The sequence below is a fragment of the Chroicocephalus ridibundus genome, chromosome 2, assembly GCF_963924245.1.
Source record: "Chroicocephalus ridibundus chromosome 2, bChrRid1.1, whole genome shotgun sequence".
Taxonomy (NCBI): Eukaryota; Metazoa; Chordata; class Aves; order Charadriiformes; family Laridae; genus Chroicocephalus; species Chroicocephalus ridibundus.
The window spans coordinates 730,315-756,240 of record NC_086285.1 but is presented as its reverse complement, the minus strand read 5'-3'; the positions used below and the strand labels follow the sequence as shown (position 1 = coordinate 756,240).

Genomic DNA, 25,926 nt, shown 5'->3' with positions numbered 1-25,926 from the left:
CATCCCTGCACCCCGTATCTCCCCCAACGTCTCCTTTGCCCTCGCCCTGGCCCCAAAACACCCGGAGGGCTTTGGGTGCTTAGGGAAGCGCTGCTTTGTCCCTGCCACCCTGCTGCCTGCTTCCCCATGGGTCCCCCAGACTCCATCCCGGCAGCTGTGGTGGGGTGGACACGATGCTTTCAGGGCCCCCGTTCACCATCATCGCAGCATCCCCGGGTGACAGCCTGGTGTCCCCACTTGGCCAGAGCTGCTGGGCTGCAGTGTGGGTGGGCACCAGGGTGCTCGGGGGGGGTTACACTGCCCACCTCACACCCAAGCGGGGACAGTGGTGGCTTCTGCTTGTCCCCTGTCCCTGGGGCTGCTGCCCATCTCTCTCTACAACCACGAAAGGAGGGTGCAGTGAGGGGGGGGTCGGGCTCTTCTCCCAAGGAACAGGCCATAGGATGGAAGGAAACGGCCTCAAGTTACGCCAGGAGAGGTTTAGGATGGAAATTGGGAAAAATTTCTTCCCGGAAAGGGTCGTCAAGCGTTGGAAGAGGCTGCCCAGGGCAGCAGTGGAGTCGCCATCCCTAGGGGGATTTAAAAGCCGGGCAGACGCGGTGCTGAGGGACGTGGGGTAGTGGTGGGCTCGGCAGGGCTGGGCTAACGGTTGGACTCCATGATCTCACAGAGTCTTTTCCAACCAGAACGATTCTATGACGTGAGCCCTCGAAGAGGTGGTCCTGCTGCATGATGGTACAGCTGGTGTTAGCATCCACCGCTCCCCAAACGAACCCGCCTGCAATTAATTGGAGGGTGTCGAGAACCTGCAGATGACTTGGGGAGCGGCGAGGCCACGTGCAGCACGTGCCACCCCCAAATTCCTGCCCCGTGGCATTGCCACCTCTGCGGTTTTTCGATGCCCGCTGCCGCCCTGAGCCTGGCGCCCGCTGGGGGCTGCGATGGCCACGTGCCCCCCCCCCAGCGTGGGTACTGTGGCTGCAGCCGGACTGTTGACATTCGGGCCGCTGAAGGTCACCTGGATGTTGTTAAATTCCAGCAGCGTCCCGCCACCGACGCCGTTACGTGGTTGCATGGCCGGCGAGGAGCAGCACGAGTGGGTGCCGCCAGCCCCTGCCCACGCCGGGGTGAGGAGGGGGCTGCCCATCCCCGGGGCTCCCCGGGCAGGTCCCAGCGCCGTGGGGGAGCAGCCAAGCCCCCTTGACGTTTTTGAGCACCTAAGTGGCTGCTTTGCCAAAAAAAAAAAGAAGCTGAATCTATCCGGTTTTAGGAAGAAAAATTGACAGCACCAGGTCAGTGGCACTGCTAGTGTGATGAACACGAGCTGCTGAGAACCAGACTCAGTTCTGCTTTTAATTTCCTTATTCCCCCTAATTGCATTTAGCCCTGATGAGGGATGCGGGGAGCCAGGCCCTCCTGTCCTGCGCCAGCACCTCCCTCCCGCTCCGGCACCTCTTTAACCCCCGTCAGACTGCACACCCCGACCTGGAACCCCAAACTGCTCCCAGGGAGGTTCAAGCAGCGCCCCGACATCGGGAACGTAGGAACCTCGGCTGGACCCTGTCCTGGCAATCCCAAAATGCTCCGCTCCTGGCAGCTCTCAGCACCCCAGTGCCTTTTCTAGTGTGGAAGAGGCTGTAAATTACAAATTTCGGAGGGGTTCATACACACAGAAAACCCTGCAGTGAGGACTTTGGTTCTGCAAAGGCATTAAGAGGTCCCGACAACTTCTCCCATCATCGCTCTGTTTATTGATGCCACTGTCCGACACGAGATCCGACACTGCCGCCCCCAAGGCACCCATCGGCCAGGAGCCCGGTGTGCGCCGGGGAGCTGGTGTCACCGCTCCGGCCACAGCCCGGCCCTTCGGGCGCATCTCACCCAGCCGCAGCCCAACCACGACGGGAGCTGTGAGGAGGGCGAGCCAGGAACGCAGAGAACTGGAGCTGCCGGAGATGGGAGCTCAAACCGACAGCGAGGAGACGGGCCCGTGTCCCACCCACCGCGACTACAGCCGTGCGGCAAGGGACTCCGGCAGCCTGGGAGCCGGGTGGTCTCCCATGGGCGACCCTGAGCTGGCTGGGGCTTTTCTCGGAGCCAGCCCGGGATCGGAGTCCTGCTTCTCCCGCCGCCGGGAAGCACGCGCTCGATGCTACCAGTGAGGGCAGCCCGCTCGCCGCCGTGGATTTTGAAGAGAGCAGAGGATCAGTTAAACCACGGCGAGGTCCTGCGCACACGTACGTCACGGCCCCACCGCACACCGCAGCGAGACTCCGCGTCTACAAACCGCTCCCGCGTCTCGTGCCGGCCGGTGATGCCTCCGGTGACGCTCTCATGGCGCCCGGCATCACCGCTCACCGAAAGGCATCTGCCGCTGCGGGAAGGACTAAGCGCTAGAAATGAGTGTTTGGAGGAGCCTTGCTGATGGGGTCCTACCAGAAAAAGGTTCTTTTGCTGCAACTAGTATTTTATTCTATTGTATAATGCATGAGTGCATCACAGCACCGAGAGCCGGGCAGGCACCTATCAGCGCTTCGAATCTAGACACACACGGAGAACTTCCTCGTCATCTGGATCTATTTATTACTCACCTCCCCCTGGCCGGCAGCTCCTTGTCCCCACGCGCTGCGGAGCGACTGTCGCGTCCAGCCCACGAAGCTGGGACGAGGCAGCGCCTCTGCAGAGCTCCTGGGCAGAAGTGACTGTGCCAGAATCAGCCTACAGAGCACTTAAAAAAAAAATAAAATAAAAAAAAAAAAAAAATATCTTGGCGATCCTAGGTTTGCTTATCAAATAAAAAGTTCCTCCACATTTATTAAAAAAAAACAAACAGTAGATTTAAAAAGCAGTTAAGAGTCCTACTCCGGCAAAACACCCTGTACAGGTTTCTTTTGTTGTTGGTTTGTTTGCCTTTTTTTTTTTTTTTCTGATGGTGAGGATTCCCCCTAAATCAGCTGCTTCTGTTAATTTTATATATATATAATCTTTTAAATTTTGCCGCGCGTTGCTTGCTTTAATTAATTAATTTATTTTTCCAATCAGCCTAGCCGTCTCCACCAGACCAGCGGCGCTACCACACAAAGCTTCCTTGATGTCCATGCCCTGAGCCGGGGGTGGGGGGTGGAAGGAGGGTGGGAGAGATGAGCGGAGGAGGAAGAGGAGGAGGAGGGCTGGAGGGATGGATGGAGGGAGGGAGGGGAGGGAGAGGAAGCCGTCGGCAGCCCCTCACTCTCCCATGTGCGTCCTCAGGTGGTACTTGAGGGACTGCTTGTAGCGGAAGCACTTGGTGCACTCGGTGCAGGGGTAGGGCCGCTCGCCGGTGTGCGCCCGCTGGTGCTCCAGGAGGTGATGCTTCTGGGTGAAGTTCTTGCCGCACTCGGTGCAGTGGTAGGGCCGCTCGCCCGTGTGGATGCGCTGGTGCTCCAGGAGATGGTGCTTGCGGATGAAACCCTTCCCGCAGACGGCGCAGGCGTGCGGGCGCTCCCGGGTGTGGATGCGGTAATGGTTGGTGAGCTTGGACTTCTCGCTGAAGGTCTTCTCGCACTGGCTGCACTGGTAGGGCCGCTCGCCGGTGTGAGTCCGCTGGTGCCGCAGGAGGTGGGAGGGCCGGGTGAAGTTCTTCCCGCACTGGGGGCAGAGGAAAGCCATCTCGCTCTTGCCGGCGTGGATCCTCTGGTGCATGATGAGGCTGATCTGCAAGCGGAAGCTCCTCCGGCACTCGCCGCAGGTGAAGGGCCGCTCCCCGACGTGGGTGATCTGGTGTTTGCTGAGGCTCGACTTGTGGCTGAAGCTGCTCTCGCACTCGGAGCACTTGTAGGGCTTCCCCGGCGGCGGGGGCCGCGCCTGGGGCTTGAGGCCGTGCTCGGGGCGCCGGGGGACCCCCACGCCCCGGCGCGTGTGGCTGCGCTGGTGCAGCAGGAACTGCTGCTTGTTGCGGAAGCTGAGGTCGCAGTCGTGGCACTCGTAGGGCCCTTCCTTGAGGTGGTTGCGCTGGTGGATCATGAAGTTGATCTTGAGCATGAAGCTCTTCCCGCACTCGGGGCAGATGTAGGGCCTCTCCCTCGTCCGGTTCCGCTGCTGAGCGATGGCCGGCTTCATCTCCCCGGAGTCTCTCTCGCAGGCGGGGGCTTTTCTTACCCGGGCGGCCGCCAGGCTCCTGGGCTGCGTTTTGGAGCTGCACTGCGCCTCGCAGCCCAGCCCGGCCTCGTGGCTGGGGAATGCCGGCGGCTCGGTCCTGCCCGAGAACATGGCACACGGCTCCAGGGTGTCGGGGTCGTCCTCCTCCTCCTCCTCCTCCTCCTCCGTCTTGATCACGATCCCGTCCTCTGCAGGGGGAAAAAACGGAACAGCGTTAGGGTCACCGGGTGGGATGAGGTGGCCTTTTATGCACCTGGAGGGTGCTACAGAAACATCCGCATGGGCTTCTGTTTGTCCCTCCTTGCTCTGCCCGAGCACCCAGACACGAGCTGGCTCCAGCCCGGAGCCCTGGGACAGGGCACGTCCTCTCGCAGCGGCAAGGCGAGCCCACACACCCCCAGACAGGCAGGACAGAAAAGCGCCTCCCGGCCAGGCTCCTTCGGAGGGTGCGGTGAGACCTGCCTGCCAAAAGGTTTTGCAATTTCACGATGCTGCGAGACAGGGGGATAAAAGCGCCATCGATTTGCGAGGACTCGGGCAGCCGAGCGATTTCAGAGCAGCTCCATCTGCTGCCGTTTCGCTGGGCTACAACAACGCTCCCCACACACCGGCACGGCACCGCTCGAGGGAAACACGGCCGGGCTCCAGCTCCGCTCCCGAGACAACGCGCCCACCCTGGGACTGTCCCCTTCCTTGGGCCTCCCCGTGACGGGGCACCGGGAGAGAATCCCCATCCTTCCCAGAGACAAACAGCGGTGGGATGGATGGCCGCACGCGGGCTCCCGCCTTGTGTCACCGATGCCGGAGGTGACCTGGTGGTTTTGTTTGGCCAGACCGGCCCTACCGGGGACACGTGTAGCAGGACGCGCAGCCAGCGTGTCCCGAGGAATGGCCCGCGGTGGATCCCTCGCACGTCACCCTGCGCCGGACTTTGAGCCAGGCCTATGTACTTTTCTAGGAAGAGCAGCCACGCTTTCCCTAGAAGAGGCAGCCGACGGGAGCGGGATGTATCAAAGCCCTGTCCCTCTCCTCTCCGATGGAGGGGTCAGCAGGGAAAACCCATGTTCCCAGGCGGGAAGGTGTTCCCACCTCCTCGAAGCAAGGAGGACCCGGGGGGCTATCGCTGCTCGAGTGCTGGCCACCGGCACCCGCACCCTGGTCAGAAAGTTGCTGCAACTCCCATTCAGCCCCACCAGCCCCACACGTTGGCAGAGGTCCTGGGTCTTGGATGAGGATCGGCTCCAGCCCCACTGGTGGCTTGGTTGGTTTCCTTTAGAAAAGCGGGAGGAGACCACAGGACCCAGGAGATGGAGTTGAGGAGGACCTCAAGAGCCCAACTCCATCTTTCTTGGTTTGCATTATACCATCGCAAAGCCGTCAGAGGGCAGGGAACCCACCGCTCCCGACAGTCCGTCTCCCCGCTTTCCCATCACCACCCTCAAAGCACGTCTGGAGGACCTGGCCCGTATCTCCCACCCAGTCGGCAGACTTCTTCACATGAAGCACCCAGTGCCACCTTCTCGTCTCTCCACTAAATAACCTCAGCGCAGCCTTCTCTCCTGGCCGCTCACACGCCACAGGCCTCCAGCCACCCTTGTACCCATCCCCCAGACCTGCCCCAAGCGACGATGTGAGGATCCCACACATTCCTCCGGCAGAGCCTGGAGTCCCACATCATTCCTCCATGACTAACACCAGGGCAGGAACCCTCAACTGACGTCCTGCCCTCTGCAACGACGGGATTTGGGCAGCGGGGACTCACTGGGGCTCTCAGAAAATGCTGCCTGGGACACGTCTTCCCTTGCTCTCATAACAAGGGCTTTTCCCACCCATGGAGGACCGAACCACGGCTTGCTCCACTCTGGAGCAGGTCAAGTGCGCTCAGAGACCGTGCTCTAATGCCCACCACGTGTGTGCTGCCTCCTCCTCCCGGCCTGAGGTCTCACCACAGCTGCTCTTGAGGTTTGCTGCAGCCAGAAACTCTCCTTCTGGTGCCGGTTCTGGGAGGATTTAACCCTTCTCTTTCGCCCAAACAATTTCCCTGACCCACCACAGCCCCTCCTGAGCCTCCCCGGCCCCGCGACGTGCCACATGCCGCGGAGCTGTGTGCCGAGCATCCCACCTGTGCAGTTCCCGTGGTGAACGATGACTCTCTGGATCTCGTTGAAATCAGCAACGTATTCGGATGAGTCACCCAGGCTGGTTCCTGGGAGGTCCCTCGGTGGGGAGACGGAGCCGTAGGGGCTCTCGCAGGCTGCCTCCTCGTCCGGGCTCTGGAAACTCCCCTCCGACTGCCCCGACATCCCGTGCAGCTCGGGGTTTTCAGGGCTGTCTTCAGGTAGGAGCTCCTCCGTTTTGATCACAACCCTTATGCCAGCTGAAGCAAAGAGAGATTCCCACCCGCCATCATTCCCGGGAGCCAGAAGGAAGAAACCGCTCGCAACAATCCCCGCCGGCTCCGGCTGCTGATCCCGCAGAGGGGTTTCGTTTGCTTGGACACTTCTCTCCTTTCAGCCCCTGTCCTTCAGCCATCCCTGCCATGCTCCTGCCTCTCGCCTGGGATCCTCCGCAGGCACAGGGGATTTGGCGCCTGCAGCTCAGCACCCCTCCGCCATCCCACAGCCCCCAGCCGTGGCGCTGGGCCGGTAGCAGAGGATTTTTCTTCTCCCATTCACCTCAGTTCAACTTCAAGATCCTCATGACCAAGAGCACAGGCAGGGGATCGGGGCCACCCCACGTCCGCAGGCCAGGGACAAGGACCCGTGCTGGTGGTGGCCTTGGCAGTGCTGGGTTAATGGTTGGGCTTGATGATCTTAGAAGTCCCTTCCAACCTAGATGATTCTATCACCAGTGGTGGAGCTGACACCATCTCTTCTAGGACACCTCCATACCTCCTTATCAGCCCCCCCTTATCTCAGAGCAAGAGTTGCTCCAGGACTTGGCATCCCCAGTGCCCCGCTCCCAGCCCAGCCCTGCCCTTGGAGAACCCCCTCGAGACCCCGGGTCCCTGCGTGCTGGACGGGAGCAGCCTTCCCTGCCCTGGGAGGATGCTCCAAGGATAAACCCAGGCACCATCTGCACAATGGGAGGGGCTGGAGAGGACTTTTTTGGGTGGACAAGTTGTCTCAATGGGACCTGATTCTCCTTTCCTGCCAGGCACCCCACACTTCCTCAGGACCTGCTCTGGCTGCAGACGTTTCCCTTGCTGACGGCTCCCAACTCTCCGTGCTCCGCTTGCCCTGGTGTATTCGTTAAGCCGTACCTGGACATCAAATCTCTCACCAGCAGCTCCTCTGAACCCAACCTACGGCTCCCCTGGCGCTAAAGCTGCCGTCTCACCTGCGGTGGCATCAGTAATGATCTCGCTCTCCTCCAAGTCCTGCTCATTCCTGACCCGCGATTCTTCTCCTTGCTCAATCTGAGACAAAACACCAGGTTTGGAAATTGCATAGTCTGTTGAGAGACAGAGAGATGGAGGGAGGGATTACTGCACAGGGAATCCGAATATCGGCTTCCACCTCGCCCCAGCGCCCCGGGGGGGACACACGTGAAGACACTCGGGAACATCCACAAAGGGGCTGCAGCAGAAAAGCCTGGTGCTGCAGGTGGGCCAGGCTCCCCGGACGGGCAGAGGAGATTCACCGAGGCAGGAGCTGAGGTGCCACGCACCGATGAACTACCTTGGAGAAGAAACCCGACCCGTACGTATTCCTGGGAGGGTTTTAGAACTTCTCAAGCAAATTCCTGGCTCTCCTGAAGCCAAAAGCGTTTCACCTCTAGCCCCAGCAGAGCCGGAATTTCTCCTGCAGCTTCAGCAGGAAAATGCCCCAAAGGAGCGTAGCTCTGATGGTATCAGACAACTCTTCACTCTGCAGAAGTTTCCTCTAAAGGGAAAAGTTTCCTCCAAAGGTACCAGCATGGGCTGGTACTCGCTGCTGACCCAGAAGATGACGGGAAGCCCTCCCAGCAGCCACGGGGAAGGTGCTGGCTTTTCATCAAGTAACCTTGGCTGGAAGGAGCCTCAGGAGGTCTCCAGCCCACCCACCCACGGGTGGCCTCTACCCAGCCAGGACAGCACCGCGCCCCAAACCCGGACATTGCCGGAGGGATGCCCTTTCCCAGATTACAAACATCCTCCTGTGTTTTTAGGTCTCCATTTAAAATGGGACATTTGGGTCTCAGGGGGATCCAAGAGGATCTCCAAGGAGGACCTGAAGGATGCCCAAGACTGCAGACAACCAGGAGCCCCAGAGAACGTGCCTTTCGCCAGGGCGAGGGTAGCCCGTATTTACCCAGGGAGATCAGCGACTCATAGTTCCCCTTCATCACATTCTTGTACAGCTCCTTCTGCCACTCCTCCAGCTTCTCCCACTCCTTGTTGTTGAAATACACGGACACGTCGTCAAACGTCACCGGCACCTGCAAACCACAAGCAGCACGGGTTCGGGCGGCCGCCTCGCTTCCCCGGGAGGCCAGCGCCTTATCTCCAGCCGCCAGCAGCGGCAGCTCATCCCACTCGGACACGGCCAGGCTTCAGCTACTTCACAGCCACCACCGAGTTGGGTTTTATATTTAAAACAACTCCCGGACAGGTATTTCTATGAGATTAAAGGTCTCAGCCCAACGGCTGGATGCCGGTGCTGAATTCCCAGCTTGATTTCCCCAAACGACACCCAACTCTGGGTCCCCGCACCGGCAGGGACGGCTCTGCGGAGGAGACCGGACTTGCACCCGCCTGGAGGCAGCGTAAAGGAGATAAAAATCGGGCACCAGGGCTGGACCTCATCTCTATTGATGAGCTGACGTAAAAACCCAGATTCAATTACCCCAGAACTCCAGGGAAAACTCTCCCCGGGCCTGAAGGGCTCCCGGTTATCCTTAGTTATTGTGTGCAAATTGGCCGGCAGCAGCCCGCAGCCTTCAAGCCTGTTCGCCGAGTAATAATTTCTAAGGAGAAATTCAGGATGCAGAAGCCGGGCTTCTGCACCCTGACTGTACTAACGGGGTGTTGGGGTGTGAACCCCCCTCTTCCAGCCCCTCCTCCGGCAAAGCGGTGACATTCCCTTTGCCGTGTCCCCCGTGGTCCCATCTGCAAACTTTCTTTTAGCGAGAGGGTCGCGAAATGCAAACAGGAACTGAAGAATATTTGAAGAATATCGGCGGTGGCTCCTTCTGATGCTCGGCTGAGCCCAGCCGCGAGTGCAGGGAGCCCGTCTGCTTTCCCTCGAATCCCAGAGATTCCCCCTTCCCCGCAGCAGCAGCCCCCCACCCTGGGTCCAGGAGAACCCTTGGCGGCACCAAGGTGGGAAAAGAAACGGTGGCGGAAAAAAAAAGAACCTCCAAATGTGCCAGGTTTCTCTCAAAACGGTGGTAAAAAAAATAAAATTAAAAGAGTAGATGGTTCCCGGGCTGCGCAGCGCGGTGAAGCAGAATTGAACCCCCCGGCCCCTGTGTGGGGGGATGTTCCCCCACGGGTCCATCTCCCACCGCTGGTGGGTCCCAGCGGGGGGGACACCGGGAAGCGGCGAGGGGCAGATCCAGGTCCCAACGACGAGCGACTTACCTGCGGCAGGGCCGTCCCCGCTCACCCACCGCCTCTCCCCCCATCCACAAGCGTTTGGGGAGCGTTTTGGGTGCAGACCCCCACCCCAGGACACCGTTACCTTGGGGACCTCCCCTTTCCTGCCCGGTGGCAGCCGCAGGATCCAGAAGTTCCTGTTCTTCAGGAGGTTCTCCATGTTCTCCAGGCGCCGCTGGAGCAGCCCGTACTCCTGGATGAGGGTGCCCAGCGCCGCGCACTTGCTCTCCAGCTGGTTCCCCAGCTCCGCCGCCGTCTTCTCGCAGTCGATCAGCTTCTTCTCCGCCATCCCCGTCCGCCCCTCCAGGTCGAGCAGGCGGGTGGAGTGGGAGTCCACCTTCCTCTCCACCGCCTGCACAGCCGCCACCACCGTCAGGGACAGCTCGGCCGTCTGCGTCTCCCGCTCCGAGGTGCGCTCGGGGACGGCCGCCGGCCGCCGGGGCGAGGGGCAGCGGGGCTGCAGCACCGGCTCCTGCGGGCAGAAGGGTGCGGGGGGGTCACGGCGGGGGGACGGGGGACACCCCCAGGGCGATGGGGGCCACTGCAGAGCAGGGTAGCGGGGAAGGACGTCCCCATGTCCCTGAAGAGCGTTGGGGACGGACGTCCCCATGTCCCTGAAGAGCGCTGACCCCGCTAAGCTGCTTACGGTGGCGGCCCCGGGTCCCACGGGACGGGAGGTGACACTGGGGGGGGGGTGTGTGTGTGTGTGTGACACAGGACAACCGAGCCCCGTTGCCATGGGCACGGCGAGGGGACACCCGGGGCGCTGTCAGGGGCCGGGCGGTGACAAGGGAGGGGGTGGCCTGTCACGGCGGGGGGTGGTTGGCGATGGCGGAGGGTGGCCGAAGCCGCTCCCCGACCCGCAGGGCCCGGCCGCCGGGACGGGCAGGCCCGGGCCCTCGACGGCAGCTCGGGCGCCGCCGCCGGCGGAGGCCCGGCCGCGGTTCGCCGCACCCCCGGGGCCGCCCGTCCCTGCCCGTCCCGTCCCGTCCCCCCCCCGGGGGGCGCGGCGGCCCCGTGGGCTGACAGATCCCCCCCCACCCGCCCTCGCCGCGCCGCCCTCCCCGCCGCGGCCCCGACGGCGCGGCCCGCCCCGACGTGCGGCCCGCGGGGCGCCGGGCCGGGCCGGCCCCGCGGCGGGGGGGGGGGACCTTACCTGAACGGGAGCCCCCTCGGCCATGGCCCTTTGTTCCCTGCCCGGGGCCCCGGGGGCTGCGGCCGGGGAGGATCCAGCGCCCGTTCGCTCCTTCACCTCCGCCCGCCGCCGGGCATCGGGCTGGGCCCGGGGCGGCGCGGCGCGGCGGGGGCGGCGGCGGGGCGGGGGGCGGCGGGGCGGGGGCGCGGCCCGACGCCACGGGGTGGGGGGGAAAAGGCGGCGGGGCCGCGGGGTGTGTGTGAGTGTGTGTGTGCGGGGAGGAGCGGGGCGGGGGCGGGGGGGGGGGAGCGGCGGCGGCGGCGGCGAGAGACCGAGCGCGGCTCCGGGTCCCGGCTCCGCCGCTCCGCGCTCCGGCCCCGCCGCTGCCCCGCCGAGCCGGCAGGGGGCGGCCCGCCCGCCGCCGCCGCGCGCCCGCCGCCCCGGGGGCCGCGCCGGGCGGGGCCGAGCGGGGACGGCGCCGCCGCCGCAGCGCCCCCTGCCGCACCGACGGCATCACCGCCCCGCCGGCCGCCGGCACCGTCGGGGCCCCCCCCCGCCCCCCCCCCCCCCCCTCCATTACACCCACCCCCCCACCGCGACCCGCCGCGCCGGGAACCGGGCGGACTGGGAAGGACTGGGGGGACTGGGAAGGACTGGGGGAACTGGAGGGAACCGGGGGGACTGGGAAGGACTGGGGGGGACTGGAGGGAACCGGGGGGACTGGGGGGACTGGGGGAACCAGGGGGGACTGGAGGGGACTGGGTGGGACTGGGGAGATTGGGGGGGACTGGGGGAACTGGAGGGAACCGGGGGAACTGGGGGGGACTGGGGGAAACTGGAGGGACTGGAGGGAACTGGGTGGGACTGCGGAAATTGGGGGGGACTGGGGGGAACCGGGGGAACTGTGGGGGTGTGGGGAAACTGGGAGGGACTGGGGGGATCGGGGGAACTGGGGGTACTCGGGGGGACTGGAGAAATTGGGGGGGACTGGGGGGAACTGGGGGTGTGTGGGGGAACTGGAGGGGACTGGGGGAACTGGGGGTACTCGGGGGGACTGGAGAAATTGGGGGGGGCTGGGGGGAACTGGGGGGGTGTGGGGGAACTGGAGGGGACTGGGGGAACTGGGGGTACTCGGGGGGACTGGAGGAATTGGGGGGCACTGGGGAGGGGCGGGGAAATGTAGGGGCTGGGGGAGACTTGGGGTAACTGGAAGGAACTGGGGGGGACTGGAGGGAACCAGGGGGACTGGGGGAACTGGGGGGGACTGGGGAGGACTGGGGGAACTGGAGGAACGTGGGGGGACTGGGGGGAACTGGAGGGGACTGGGGGTACTCAGAGGAACTGGGGGGACTGGGGAGGGATGGAGAAATGGAGGGGCCGGGTGGGACTGGGAGGAACTGGGGGGGGTCTGTGAGGAACTGGGGAGGGGCTGAGGGGGACTGGGAGAACTGGAGGGAACCAGGGGAACTGGAGGGGACTGGGGAGATCGGGGGAACTGGGGGTACTCGGGGGAACTGGGGTGGACTGGGGGAGTTAGAGGGGCTGTGAGGGACTGGGGGGACTGGGGAGGACGGGGGTAACTGGAGGCAACTGGGGGGGGACTGGGGGGAATTAGAGGGCCTGGGGGTAACTGGTGGAGCTGGGGGTAACTGGAGGGAACTAGGGGGGACTGGGAGAACTGGAAGGGCTGGGGGGGACTGGGTGAACTGTGGGGGAACTGGGGTGACTGGGGAGAACTGGAGGGACTGGGAGGGGACTGGGAAGAATGGGGAGGGGCTGGGGGGGAACTGGGGTGACAGGGGAGAACTGGGCGGGGGGAGCTGGGGGAACTGGAGTGAACTGGGGGGGACTGGGGAGGGAGTGGGGGGAACCGGGGGGGCTGGGGGAAACGGGGATGACTGGGGAGAGACTAGGGGGAACTGGGGAGGGGCTGAGGGCTACTGGGGGGAACTGGGGAAGGACTGGGGGGAACTGGGGAGACGCTGGGGGTGGCTGGGGGCGTTGGGGGAATGGAGGAGGGTCTGGGGGAAACTGGAGGGGCTTGGGGCGACTGGGGGAAACTGGTGAGGGACTGGGGGGAACTGGGGGAGACGGGGAAGGGTTGAGCGGGGGGGGGTGAGGGTGATGGAGGGGGAGGGGGGGGTTGGGGCGGCCCCGGGGGTAACTGGGCCGACTGGGGAGAGACTGGGGGGGGGCACTGGGGCTGTCGTGGGGGTAACTGGTCGGACGGGGAGGGCTGAGGGGTGACAGGGGGGGTCCCGGGCGGGGGGGGTGGGGGGCTGGGGGGGGCGCTGCCCGGGCCGCACCGTCGGGCGCCGCCATGGCGGGGGGCGGGGCTGGCGCGGCGCCCCCTGGCGGCCCCCCCCCGACACCGCGCCCCCCCCCCCCCCCCCCTCCAACCTCGCGCGCCCGGCGGCCTCGCGCCCCGCGGGCCTTGAAATGGCGGCCGAGGGCGGCGTCGCCATGGAAACCGACCGGCACCCCCCCCACACACACACACATCCCCCCCCCACACACACCGGACACCCCCCCACCGACCCCGGGATGCGGGCGGGGCTCGGGGGACACACACACACACACACACACACAGCGCCCGCCGCGACGGACCGTCCCCTCCCGGCGGTGACATCCCGGCCCGGCCTGTCCTGCTCCGGCCCGTCCCATCCCCATCCCATCCCATCCCGTCCCATTCTCCCCCTGTCTGCCCCTGTCCCATCCCCATCCCATCCCCCCTGTCTGATCCTGTCCCACCCCATCCCTCCCCTCCCCATCCTCATCCCATCCCATTCCATCCCCATCTCTTCCCATCCCCATCCTCATCCCATCCCCAACCCCTCCCCATCCTCATCGCATCCCATTCCATCCCCATCTCTTCCCATCCCCATCCCATCCCATTCGCATCCTTTCCCATCCCCATCCCAGCCCCACCCTCATCCCATCCCCAACCCCTCCCCATCCTCATCGCATCCCATTCCATCTCTATCTCTTCCCGTCTGCATCTTCAACCCATCCCCTCTCCATCCTCATCCCATCCCATCCACATCTTCAACCCATCCCTTCTCCATCCTCATCCCATCCCATCCACATCCTTTCCCATCCCCAACCCCTCCCCATCCTCATCCCATCCCATTCCATCCCATCCCCACCCCACTCCCCATCCCATCTGCATCCGCATCCCATCCTGTCCTGTCCCATTCCCATCCCATCGCTATCCACATCCCATCCTGTCCTGTCCCGTCCCCATCCCAGCCACCCTGTCCCATCCCAGCCCCATCCCATCCTCATCCTATCCTGTCCCGTCCCATCCCATCCCTATCCCTATCCCTATCCCTATCCCTATCCCTATCCCTATCCCTATCCCATCCCTGTCCCATCCCCGTCCCATCCCATCCCTGTCCCTACCCCATCCACCCTGTCCTATCCCATCCCCACCCCATCCCAATCCCATCCGCCCTGTCCCATCCCACCCTGTCCCCATCCCCTCCCCTCCCCTCCCGACAGCGTCCCCTGCGTGGCAGCAGCCCCCTGGCACACGGCCCTGCTCCCCGTCCTGACCTCAGGACCCCCGGCACGGGGTGACAATGGGGGGAAGTCGGTGACACCGCACACGGGGAAGGGCAGGAAACCCTTTGGATTGCGGAAAAAGGGAGGGGACGAGGGGGACACGGGGACGAGGCCACATCCCGTCACTGCTGCGATGCCGGAATGGGGGCATGGCCGCGGCATGGCACACATGCCTGTGGCTGGGGGGGTTCAATGCCTGTCCCCACGCACCCAGGGACATGGTGGGAGGTGGGGACCCGGATTAGGGACCCCCGTCCAGGCCCCTCCCGAGGTGTCCCAGGGAGCTGCAGCCCCCAGCGCAGGTGACACCCGTCAGGAGGGGACACCGGGAGCAGCTCTGGGATGAGGGGAGGGGGCACTGCCCCGGGGCTTGGATGTCCTGGTGCAACTGGGTAAACTGGGATCCAGGGGCAGCTACTGGGCTGCACGGATATATATACACATATAGATATATTTATGTGCATTTATTATATATATTTATTTCCCACTAATGGCACCGTGATCAGCCAGAACGGGATCAGGATGCGGCCCCGGGCGCTGTGTTCGTGGGAGCTGCTGTCTGCCCGTGGTCTGGGCTGCAGGACATGTACGTATGCGTGGAAATATATACATATATATATATTTAAAAGTACGTATGTGTGTATTTCTGGCCTCTCCACGTGCTCGTCCCAGGAGCCGCGCTCAGCCTCGCTGCTGGCCACAGCCGGGGCACGGAGCCACCCTGCGCTGGGGCGGCCGGATCCAGCACGGTGCTTTGTCCCCTGTCACCAGTCGCCCCTTTCCCCTCCTCCTCTCCCTCCTCGGCATCCCTGTCCCCGTACCCCGCCCTGCGTGGGGCAGCCCCATGGAACCACAGACTGGTTTGGGTGGGAAGGGACCTTAAAGGCCACCCAGTGGCACCCCCTGCCCTGGGCAGGGACACCTCCCACCAGCCCAGGTTGCTCCGAGCCCCGTCCAACCTGCCCTTGAACCCCTCCAGGGATGGGGCAGCCACAGCTTCTCTGGGCACCCTGGGCCAGGGGCTCACCCCCCTCACAGCCAACAATTTCTGCCTCACATCTCATCTCAGTCTCCCCTCTGTCAGTGGAAAACCCTTCCCCCTCGTCCCATGGCTCCCCTCCCTGCTCCAGAGTCCCTCCCCAGCTTTCCTGGAGCCCCTCGAGGGACTGGAAGGGGCTGGAAGGTCTCCGCGGAGCCTTCTCTTCTCCAGGCTGAACCCCCCCAGCTCTCTCAGCCTGTCCCCACAGCAGAGGGGCTCCAGCCCTCCCAGCAGCTCCGGGGCCCCCTCTGGCCCCGCTCCAACAGCTCCGTGTCTCTCCTGTGCTGAGGCCCCAGCGCTGGAGGCAGCACTGCAGGGGGGTCTCCCCAGAGCGGAGCAGAGGGGCAGAATCCCCCCCTTGCCCCCCTGCCCACGCTGCTGGGGGTGCAGCCCAGGCTGTGGGGGGGTTTCTGGGCTGCCAGTGCATGTTGCCGGCCCATGGCCAGCGTTTCTCCACCCCAGCACCCCCAAGCCCTTCTCCTCAGGGAGGAGATCTCCATCCCACCTGGTTGCTCCAGAGCTGGGGGGACTCGGCCGGGGGCTCACACCCCGGCTCTGCGGGCACCCAGCCCGGTTTGTGCCGGCCGAGGAGCCCCAGCCCCGCAGTAAAGCCAGGGACCTCTGGGGCCATGAGTGCCACGTCCCTGTGCTGCCTCTGACCCACAGGCCCCACGGGGTGCCCTGCCTGTGCCCCACACTTGATCCCAAGCCAGAACAACCCCTTGTGCCTCATCAGAGCTGTGGGGGGGGGTGTCCGGTGGCTGCTCCATGGGGATGCCAAGCTGCAGGGCTGGGAGAGGGGACAGTCCCCCTGCACCGGGCTCTGCCTTCACCCAGGGCAGCCAGGCTCTGGCAGGGAAGAACCGGGGGAACACTGGGCTGGGGGCAGCTCCTGGAGGGGTAACGTGTCCCCCCCCAGCACCCCGTGTGCGGCATCGCCTGGGCACGCCGGTATCTCCTTGCAGTGGTGGAGGGGAGCAGGAGCCGGGCGGCTCCAGGATGGGAATGTGGGAGAAACAAAGAGCTTCTTCCACCAGCCAGGGCTTGGGACGCGTGTGCTGCAGCCTGCAGAGCTGCGCAGCAGGTCACCAGGAGGAAGGTGGCAGAGGGGACACGGGGACAGATGGCATCTGGGTGCAGAGACCCAGCAGCAGCCCAGGGAGCTGGTGCCAGATGAGCCAGACCCAGCCTCGGGGCAGGGACAGGCTGTGCCAGTGTCCCCTCCGCAAACACCAGGTGTGTCCCCATGGGGTGAGATGACAGGCTACAAGCCCAACCTCCTGGGGAAGGGTAGGAACCTCCTGGGACATCATGGGGCACCCGCTGCCCCCCCTGCCAGCCCCACATCCCCAAGGCCAGCCGGTTCAGCCCCGCCAGCCGGCACTGCCGTCACCGGGACGCGCGAGGCCCGGGCGCAGCGAGACAAAAGGGCGCGTTGCCCTGCAGGACCAGGCCTGGCAGGAACAGTTTATTGGCAGCCCCGGTACAAAGAGCTCGGTTACGTGTGAGCGAGGAAGCGGCGACGCAAACCCCCCCCCGATGGGCAACTGGCACAAAGCGAGCCCGGCCCCGCGCGCCAAGGTCCCTCCAGCTCCGCTGGGACACCGGGGGGCCAGGCCACCTTCTCCTGGGTGATGTAGGAGAGACGAACGCACACCATTATCGGCTGGACCCTTGTCAGAGCACTCCGGGGCCCTTCTCGCACGCAGTCGGTGCCGGAGGGTCAGTCTGGCATGTCCCAGCCCCGAGGCAGCGCCGCAGCCGCACACCGGTGCTTCTCCCGGCACGGGACTGTCCCGGCTCTACCCCGCAGCAGAGCCCGGCAGCCCCTCGGCCATTGCTGCAGCGCATTTCTGCACGGCCCGGGGCCAGCTCCCAGAGCGCGATGTTATTCTTGTGTGTAAAACCCAAATCTGCTTCCAGCTGTAGCAGCAGCAGAAGAAACGCATAAAAACACGAGCCCCAAAAGCCGGACGCCGACGGCGGCATCCCCAGGGCGGCGCAGCCTCGTTTGCCGGACCTGCCTCCCCGGCCTGGGCAGTAACAGACTCGAGCAGAGCCCGCTCGGTTCGTGGGTTCGTCAATTCTGCGAGTTACCTGGAAAACGCTAATTAACACCAGCCGGGTGGCGGGAAGGGCGCTGGCAGGCGTCACGGCAGGAGAGGGGCGAGCAAGGACGAAACACGGAGGCCAGCGAAGGGACCGGGGCTGCGATCACTCAACCCGACACGGGCTTCAGAATGGAAACACTGTATTGACGGACTTTACAAAAAGTTATTACAAAAACACGATCACGAACCAGCAGCTGACGATAACACAGCGGAAGAGACACCACTTACAGCCACCTCAGGAACAACACCGATTAGCTCCGAGAAGTCAACCAATATTTACACAGACGTTTGAAAAACTCCGGTCAGTTATCTCATACATTTAAGTGTTTTAGATCAACTGTGAAATATAGTGCCACATGTTTCCTTGTAGTATTATAATAATAATAATAATAATAATTAATAATAATAATAATAATATACTACTTCTAGATTAACTAAAAACCAAACAGCTCTTTACAGGGGTTAGGAGAAGTTGCTTTCACTCTTCTGACTTACCTGAGTGTGAGACCAAACCCAGTTAAAAAATTATAATAAAATCGCCTTCATTGACAGGAGTCCGTGTGAGGGACCAGCGGCTCCGTTCCCTTGGGCCAGAGGGAAACTACAGCCCGACTGGCGCCAGTAACATCCTTCGAAAGAACAAAGACGCGTCCTCCTCGGGCGAGTTACCCGACCGCGCCTCCGCACGCTGCCCTTCCCAGCTCCTCCTGCTCCAAATGTCCTCAGCCCCTTCTCCTGCCCGTCCTTTCCTCCTGCACCTACTTTTTCTCACCTTGCTCTTTGCCGCTCTCTCCTCTCCGCTTCTTCTTCTTTTTTTTTTTTTTTTCTTTTTGCCTTCGACAACTCCTGCGTCGTGCCCCTAACCACGTCTCTGCCTCGCCTCTCTTCCCTTCATCCCAGCCCTGGCCTCGCAGCACGGGGCTTGCCGTTGGAAGCGCGGCAACGCAACGGGAGCGGGCGGCCAGTTGCCTGGGAACGGCACCTTCCTTCCCTTCCCTCGCGCTTCCAGCCTCGCGGTGAAAACGAGTGGAAAAAAGAAAGCGAAAGCTCGTCACTCCTGAATATGCACAAAGATAGGTGGGGAAACACCTGTTAACACGGCCCCCAGAGAATCGCTCGGGATTGCTCTCCGCAGGCAAAATCCAAACCTGCGCAGGGGACAACTAGTACAAGGCCTACGCCGCTATGGAAGTCTCACGTAACCCTGCGGGGTCGAAGAGGTGCCTAGGCCGTCCGGATCAGAGTTTTTAAGAGGAATTTTCCTTTTGATGCTTCAACAAAGCGGGCTTTGTAGCATGACCACATGGATTAGCTGCGATACAAGTTCACCTCCCATCATGCTGCACGTCCACCTGCCAGACCGTCACCGTAACCGCGAGCCCTTCTGCCCCGGCCTCCCACCGCAGCCGCTACTGCTTAGTTTCTTTTTTCACGCAGAAATGGCCGGTTTGAGTTGCCGACTCCAGGTTGTGCTGCGAATCCTCCAAGGGCCGGGGGTTGCGGGAATGGATTTTCTGGTGGCAATTCAGCGACTCTTTGTAACGGAAGTGCTTCCCGCAGACGGGGCACTGGTAGGGGGTCTCCCCGGTGTGGACCCGCCAGTGCTTGAGCAGGTGGTCCCGCCGGATGAAGCTCTTGCCGCACTCGGTGCACTGGTAGGGCCGCTCCCCGGTGTGGATGCGCTGATGGCGGATGGCTTTGGAGAGGTCTCGGAAGTCCTTCCCGCAGTAGGTGCACGTCAGCGGCCCGTCGCCCTTCCCCGTATGGAGCTTCTGGTGCAAGATAAGGCTCACTTCCAGGCTGAAGCTCTCCTTGCACTGGGAGCAGGTGTACGGTCTCTCCACCATGTTGTTCACCTGCCTGACAAAACCGTACTTGAAACCGGAGCTTTTCTCCCCGTCGGAGCGCTTGGAGGGTTTGGAGCGGGAGGCTCCTTGGGCTTTCGTAGAGGACGCTTTGGATTTCTGCCTGAAGCTTTCTCCGTGCTCCAGGGAAGTGCAGGCTTCCTCGCTGGCGTGCGCTTTCTGATGGGTGGCAAAGAGCTGCTTGTCCAGGAAACTCTCCCCGCACTCGCAGCAAATGTACGGCCCCTCTACTGCGGCCACGTCCTCAGGAGCGTCCTTCTTGGCCAAGTCTCTCCCGCGGCGAGAGGAGCGCCTCAGCCCGTTGCCTGTTCCGGTTCTCTGTTGCGGGGTCGATCCGCTCCGGCTCTTGCCGCTTGGCTTCATCTCTTCCTCTGGGCTTGAGAAAACCTCTTCCCACTTTCCTGCCAAGGAGCCAGGAAGCTCAAGGCTTTCGGGACCTTCCTCATCACACTGCTGTTCATCTGGCAGAGCAGAGACATTCATGTCATTTCTCTCAGATAAGAACTGCCTCATTATTTAGACCGCAATTCTCTCGGGTCTCTGCTTTGCACGCTCAAGACAGTACCTGGCACTACGGGGTTGCAAGTCCCGTCTGGGAGCTACATAAGCAGTACCGGAATATAAACAAAGCCAAAGTATATTGACTTAGAACCACAGAATCACTGAGGTTGGAAAAGACCCTTAAGATCATCGAGTCCAACCATTAGCCCAGCACCGCCATGTCCACCACTACCCCACGTCCCTCAGCACCACATCTTAAATCCCCCCAGGGATGGCGACTCCACCACCGCCCTGGGCAGCCTCTTCCAACGCTTGACGACCCTTTCCGGGAAGAAATGTTTCCTAATATCCATCCTAAACCTCCCCTGGCACAACTTGAGTTTCCTCTCGTCCTATGGCCTGTTCCTTGGGAGAAGAGCCCGACCCCCCCTGGCTGCCCCCTCCTTTCAGGGAGCTGTGGAGAGTGAGAAGGTCTCCCCTCAGCCCCCTTTTCTCCAGGCTGAACACCCCCAGCTCCCTCAGCCGCTCCTCACAAGACTCCTGCTCCAGACCCCTCACCAGCTCCGTTGCCCTTCTCTGGACACGCTCCAGCCCCTCCGTGTCTTTCTTGCAATGAGGGGCCCAAAACTGGACGCGGCCCTCGAGGTGGGGCCTCACCAGTGCCCAGGACAGGGGGACCATCACTGCCCCGCTCCTGCTGGCCACGCAATTCCCAGTACAAACCAGGATGCTGTTGGCCTTCTTGGCCACCCGGGCACGCTGCTGGCTCATATTCAGCCGCTGTCGACCACCACGCCCAGGTCCTTTTCCGCCGGGCAGCTCTCCAGCCACCCTGCCCCCAGCCTGGAGCGTCCATGGGGTTGGGGTGACCCAAGAGCAGGACCCGGCACTTGTCCCTGTTGACCCTCACACCATTGGCTTCGGCCCGTCCATCCAGCCTGTCCAGATCCCTCATTAGAGCCTTCCTACCCTCCAGCAGATCCACACTCCCGCCCAACTTGGTGTTGTCTACAAACTTACTGAGGCTGCACTCGATCCCCTCGTCCAGATCATTGATAAAGACTTCTTGGGAAAGCTCAGACAGTACAATGGTGAGATCTCTATATATAGCTAGACAAAGGGAAAAAGTGGGTTCCTTAGCAGGAGGTGAAGCAGAACAGGTCTTTCAGAACATGTGGTTTAGGATAAAGGCCAAAAAAAAAAAAAACCAAAAAAAAAAAAACCTGAAGGAAGGGGAATAAAACCTCTTTTCCTTCTGGGCTCGTACAGTGCCTGGGGCCGAAGGATCTCCCGTGGTATAAAGGGTAACTCAAAGCAACAGCCAAGGACCCCGGCAAAGGGAGGATGAAAAGAGCTCAGAGGATCTGGGGATATGGAGAAGAGGGTTGAAAACCCAGAGGTTTCTGCAGAGCGCGAGAAGGTAAAGCTGCACTGAGCACTTGCGTGCCCAGAGAAGACCGCTCGGCACTGCCTGTCACAGGGCTCTTCATCTGCTTCTCGCTGTGTCAGACATCTAAACGCGCGGCTTGAAAACGGGCCGCTTTGTTCGCATCGGGCTGAAACTCTGGAAAAGCATCAGCCAGAACAGTTGAGCTGCTTCACGTTGTCCCCACGCTTCAGAGCGGGGACCCAGAGTGACGGGGCGGTGACAAGGACGTGCCTTTTGCTGCGCCACAAGAAGCCTCACATTGGGCTGACAGAGAAAGCCGCGAAAAATATCACTTTGCGTATTCATCAAAGAGACAAAACGTCAAGAACTTTGCTGCTCACGTCAGCGAAGTTTGCCTGCACTACGCATGCTCTCGCTCATCTCCACTTCAAGGCTGGCCAAACACGCTACCTCACCCAGTGAGGCGACACCGGAGAGGTGATCTGCGCCCCCCCAGCCAGCCCAGAGATGCTTTTACAGCCCGCTGCTCACATACTGCAGCTTCTTCTGCACGTGTGCTCTCCATCTGCCTCGGCTGCCATCCAGCTCCCACGCTGGCCCTTGAGGCAAGCCTGGCAGAGACCACGGCGAAGGCAGGATCTCACCCCGGGCAATCTTGGCACCCCGGCAAGTGCCAAAAGCCTGAGCCCGCCTGTCTCCCCCTCTGCACAGCGCTCGGCGAAGCTCTGCGCTTCTAACTCACATGTACTAGGGACCTCCATGCTTTCCTCTTCTTCAGAGCCCTCGTGGCTTTCAGCCAGAGTCTCTTCGTATTTACTCCACGAGCTGTCATCCGGACCAGGAAAGGAAAACTCTGTGCACAGGAGAAAGAACGACAGGAGTTGACGCTCACACCTCCCAGCTGCTTTACAGAGGGTTTCAGGAGAGATGGCCACATTGGATAAGAGCCGATAGGAAAAGCAAAATCACCGCCGTCCCCAAGGACAGAGCTGGCAAAACTCAACAGCAGGGGCCGGGGGGGCGCTGGCAGCCACGTGTCTGCTTTCCACCTCCCCACTGTGTCCTAGGAACCTTATGGCTCACCGGTGCTGGGGTCTGTAGGGGTTTCTCCTCCCTCAGAGTCATCCTGATCCTCCGCGTTGGGATCCTCTCCTTGCTCAATCCGTGACAGGAGGTCAGGCTTCGAAATGGCAGCATCTGCACGTAAAAAGAGGATCAGGACGTCTCCTTTGCCCTCGCAGGGGAGAGAGACTCTCACACCTTCGCCCACCAACCTTCCTTCGCTGCTGGGGATGACGGGTAACGGAAAGAGAGGCTTAGGAAGATGCTCTCACACATCTGCACCGCTCACCTTGTCTGGGCCCTGGGAACATGAGCGGACTGCAGGAGCACACTCTGCTCAGGTGAGGAGCACCTCCCAGCCTGCAGCGTGAGGAGGAGAATAAGAAAATGCATCTGTGCTTACCTCCGGGCTTCCTTTCTTCTCCTCTCTGCTAAGGTCCGCGGATCCATTACAATGGGGACTTCAGCTCGGGGACAGCACCAGGGCTGTCAGCCAGCGGCAGCAGGGGAAGTGCCCTCCCCATGCGGTTCCCTCCAGCCAGGACCGCTCCATCCTACTCGTCCGAGTCACAGGCTGCTTGCGGATTTTGGTGGGGGAAAGGGGACAATCACAATCTCTCCTAGGGTGGAGAGCGGAAAACTTCATTTCCAAATAAGTGTGAGCCTCTGGGTATTAATTTCCACCGCTGCCCTAGTGGATCCGTTTGCCTTATACGAGGGCCAAACCCCTAAACCTCATTACTCAAAGGAAACCTTCAGATGAAGCACAGATACATTTTTCTAAGCTCCAGGCTCAGATCCACAGATCCCCTTCAGTAGGACCGCTACGCTCCCACGCCTCTAGCATAGGATGCAGGATTGGTTTTTAAACAGGAGAAAGAGGAGCAGTTTTTATCCTTCACCTTTTTCCCTTGCACACAGGGACTGCGGAAGACCTCTGTCCAAAAAAAAAATAAAGGAAGAAAGGAGAAAAAAAAAAGGATAAAAGGCCTGGATTGGCCAGGGTTGGACAGCCAGGTGGCAGGTGAGCCACACCAGTGGCCTCAGCACAGGGAGATGTCTGTCTGCCAGCGACTGCGTCTGCCCTCCCACCCACTGCACACAGACGTCCAGGCACGGCAAGGTCATTTCTCAGAACACACGTAGATGCTTGTGAAGGCAACGCGTCCCCCAGAGGGAATCCTCGCAGCCAGGACTGGAAAGAGCGAGCAGAGCACGTTCGTTTAGCCCTGAACGTGCCGCCCTGAGCCGCTGGAGGGGAAAGTGGAAGGCAGAGCCTGCCTTTGCCCGCTGCTTCCCCCCGGCTCTACCCTGCACTACAGGAACAGATACTGCAACAGCTTGCGCAAGAATCTTTCCCTGGGCTGAGGCTGGGGTCAGACAGAACACCAAGCGGCTGACAAGCCTTGCTCTCCTCCCTTACGAAAGGCTCTGCAGCTAAAGGACTGACCACCCACAGAAAGGGCTGGAAGGAACCTCAGAGGCAGGACACCCCTCTGCTGCCCTAAGCGGCGAGCGGGCTGATGCACCCAGCGCAGTGGATGTGTGGACCTTTGCGTGGCAAAGAAACTCCCCTCTCCCCCGTCTTTACTTGGCTTGAGGCTCCTCTCGATTCCCCTCCTCACAACCCAGGCGCTCGTTCGGCTCCTACCGGCCACAGAGACCATCAGGGAGACGTGGTCACTGCAGCGATGCTGGGGACGTCCATCCAACGCTAAAAACCGGTGAGAGCTGACCTAATAGCCAGGGCTGCTGCCGAAAGCTCCCAGACCGGCACAACATCCACCCTCCCCGATCCCGCCAGGTACAGCAGCGCTTCTATCCACCAGGCCCCGGGAAAACCTGGCACATCAGAAGCCTCAGAGGAAACCCCAGCTTGTCTTTACCCATCGAGATGACGGCCTCATAGTTGCCTTTCATGATATGCCTGTAAAGCTCCTTCTGCCACTCGTTCAAGCTCTTCCACTCCTCCTCAGAGAAGTTAAACGAAGCATCGTTGAACGCCACGGGGACCTGCAATTAGAAGCATCGCGCTCTCAGCTGTTTTCCGACCCAACACATTCTATGATTCTATGAAAACATCCGGGGACGTTTTCTCATTCAAACTCCTCAAGCACGGCACAGGACAGTCCCACAGAGCCACGCCTGCTCCTTCCCGTGCACCTCGCTCGGCCCCCCTGCCTGCCTCAGGCAGCTTCACCCCTGGCTGCAAGGCACGCGTCGGGGTTTTCCCTCGTCACCCGCCTGCAACCTGTCCCCTGCTCAGCCTCCTCGCGCTGCGGGTGACGTCTCATACACGGTGCCCAACACAGCCTCTCTTCCCACTTCGTTTTTGAGGCAGTTTTGCTGCAATTGCCTCTGAAGAGGAACTGGAGAGACGTTACCAAACCCGCCAGGCACCGGGGGGCCGAGCCACACAATTTTGCGTGACTCAAAGACGGCTCCGGCCGTGCTAAGCGGTTTGCGATCCCGATGCATTTTGGCGAGGATCACGCAAAGATAACAAGCGGTGTTTTAATTATGTGTAATTAATGCAAAGGGACCTGTGCCGATGCTTCCCGCTGAGTGCTAAAGGAAAGACACCGCTGCAGGGAAGCTCCGTGTCCCGCTCAGCACCGCAGCTGCCCTGAAACGGGGCTGCGAGTGCGGAATACGAATGGAACAACCCGGTTTCAAAGATGGAGCAGCGGACCGTTACCTTGGGGACCTCCCCCTTCGCCCCCGGGGGCAGCCGCAGGATCCAGAAGTTCCTGTTCTTCAGCAGGTTCTCCATGTTCTCCAGCCTCTTCTGTAGCTGCCCGTACTCCTGGATGAGGGTGCCCAGCGCGGTCCACTTGCTCTCCAGCTGGTTCCCGAACTCCACCGCCGTCTTCTCGCAACCGATCAGCTTGGTCTCCGCCATCCTCATCCTCCCCTCCAGGTTCATCAGCTGGGCGGCCTGGGCGTCCACCTTCCTGTCCACGGCCTGGATCTCGGTGACTAGCGTCAGGGAGATCTCGGCGGCCGGCAGCTCGGCCTCCCCGGCGGGGCCCTGCTCCGGGGCGACCAAGGGCTGCTCCAGGGCCAGCTCCTGAGACTCCATCTCCCACTCCAGCTCCTGCGGGGGGGGGACACACACAGACCGCGCCGTGGGCTCCGAGCGAGGGGTTGAACGGGGCTCCGTGAGGGGCCGGGCCGGGCCCGCACCACCGCCGCCGCCGGGGAACGGGGAGACGGGGCCCGGCCGGGGGGCGTCGGCCGGCGCGGGGGGGAGCCGGCAGCGCTTACCTGAGCGGGGGCCCAGTCGGCCATGGCCCTGCGGGTCGCGGCGGGCGAAGGGGGGTGCGGCGGCGGAAGGGAAGCGGGCGGCGGCGGAAGGGAGCGGGCCCGGCGGCTCCTCAGCAGCGGCGGGGCAGAGCGGCCATGCCGAGAGCGCGGGGCACGCTGGGAGCTGGCGGCGGGGCAGCAGTTGCCGGGGGGGGGGGGGCGGGGGAAGGGGGGGGGGGCGGCGGCGCCGGCGCAGCGCCACCTAGCGGCGGGCGGACCGCGCAAACGCCGCCGGCCC

The 25,926-nt window shown here is 62.2% G+C and overlaps 1 protein-coding gene across 1 annotated transcript; it reads right to left on the bottom strand.

Moving 5' to 3' along the window:
* Nucleotides 1-1,743: 1,743 nt before the first annotated feature.
* On the bottom strand, nucleotides 1,744-25,796 carry LOC134512352 (zinc finger protein 777-like). Its single transcript, XM_063327792.1, has 13 exons — nucleotides 25,650-25,796; nucleotides 25,081-25,479; nucleotides 24,269-24,395; nucleotides 22,404-22,517; nucleotides 22,063-22,173; nucleotides 20,951-21,040; nucleotides 18,978-19,890; nucleotides 10,872-11,274; nucleotides 9,801-10,187; nucleotides 8,430-8,556; nucleotides 7,477-7,590; nucleotides 6,260-6,514; nucleotides 1,744-4,325 (listed from the first exon to the last, which is right to left on the bottom strand). Exons 1-13 carry the CDS (start codon nucleotides 25,671-25,673, stop codon nucleotides 3,226-3,228), a joined length of 4,164 nt encoding a protein of 1,387 aa, XP_063183862.1. The 5' UTR covers nucleotides 25,674-25,796; the 3' UTR covers nucleotides 1,744-3,225.
* Nucleotides 25,797-25,926: the final 130 nt, after the last annotated feature.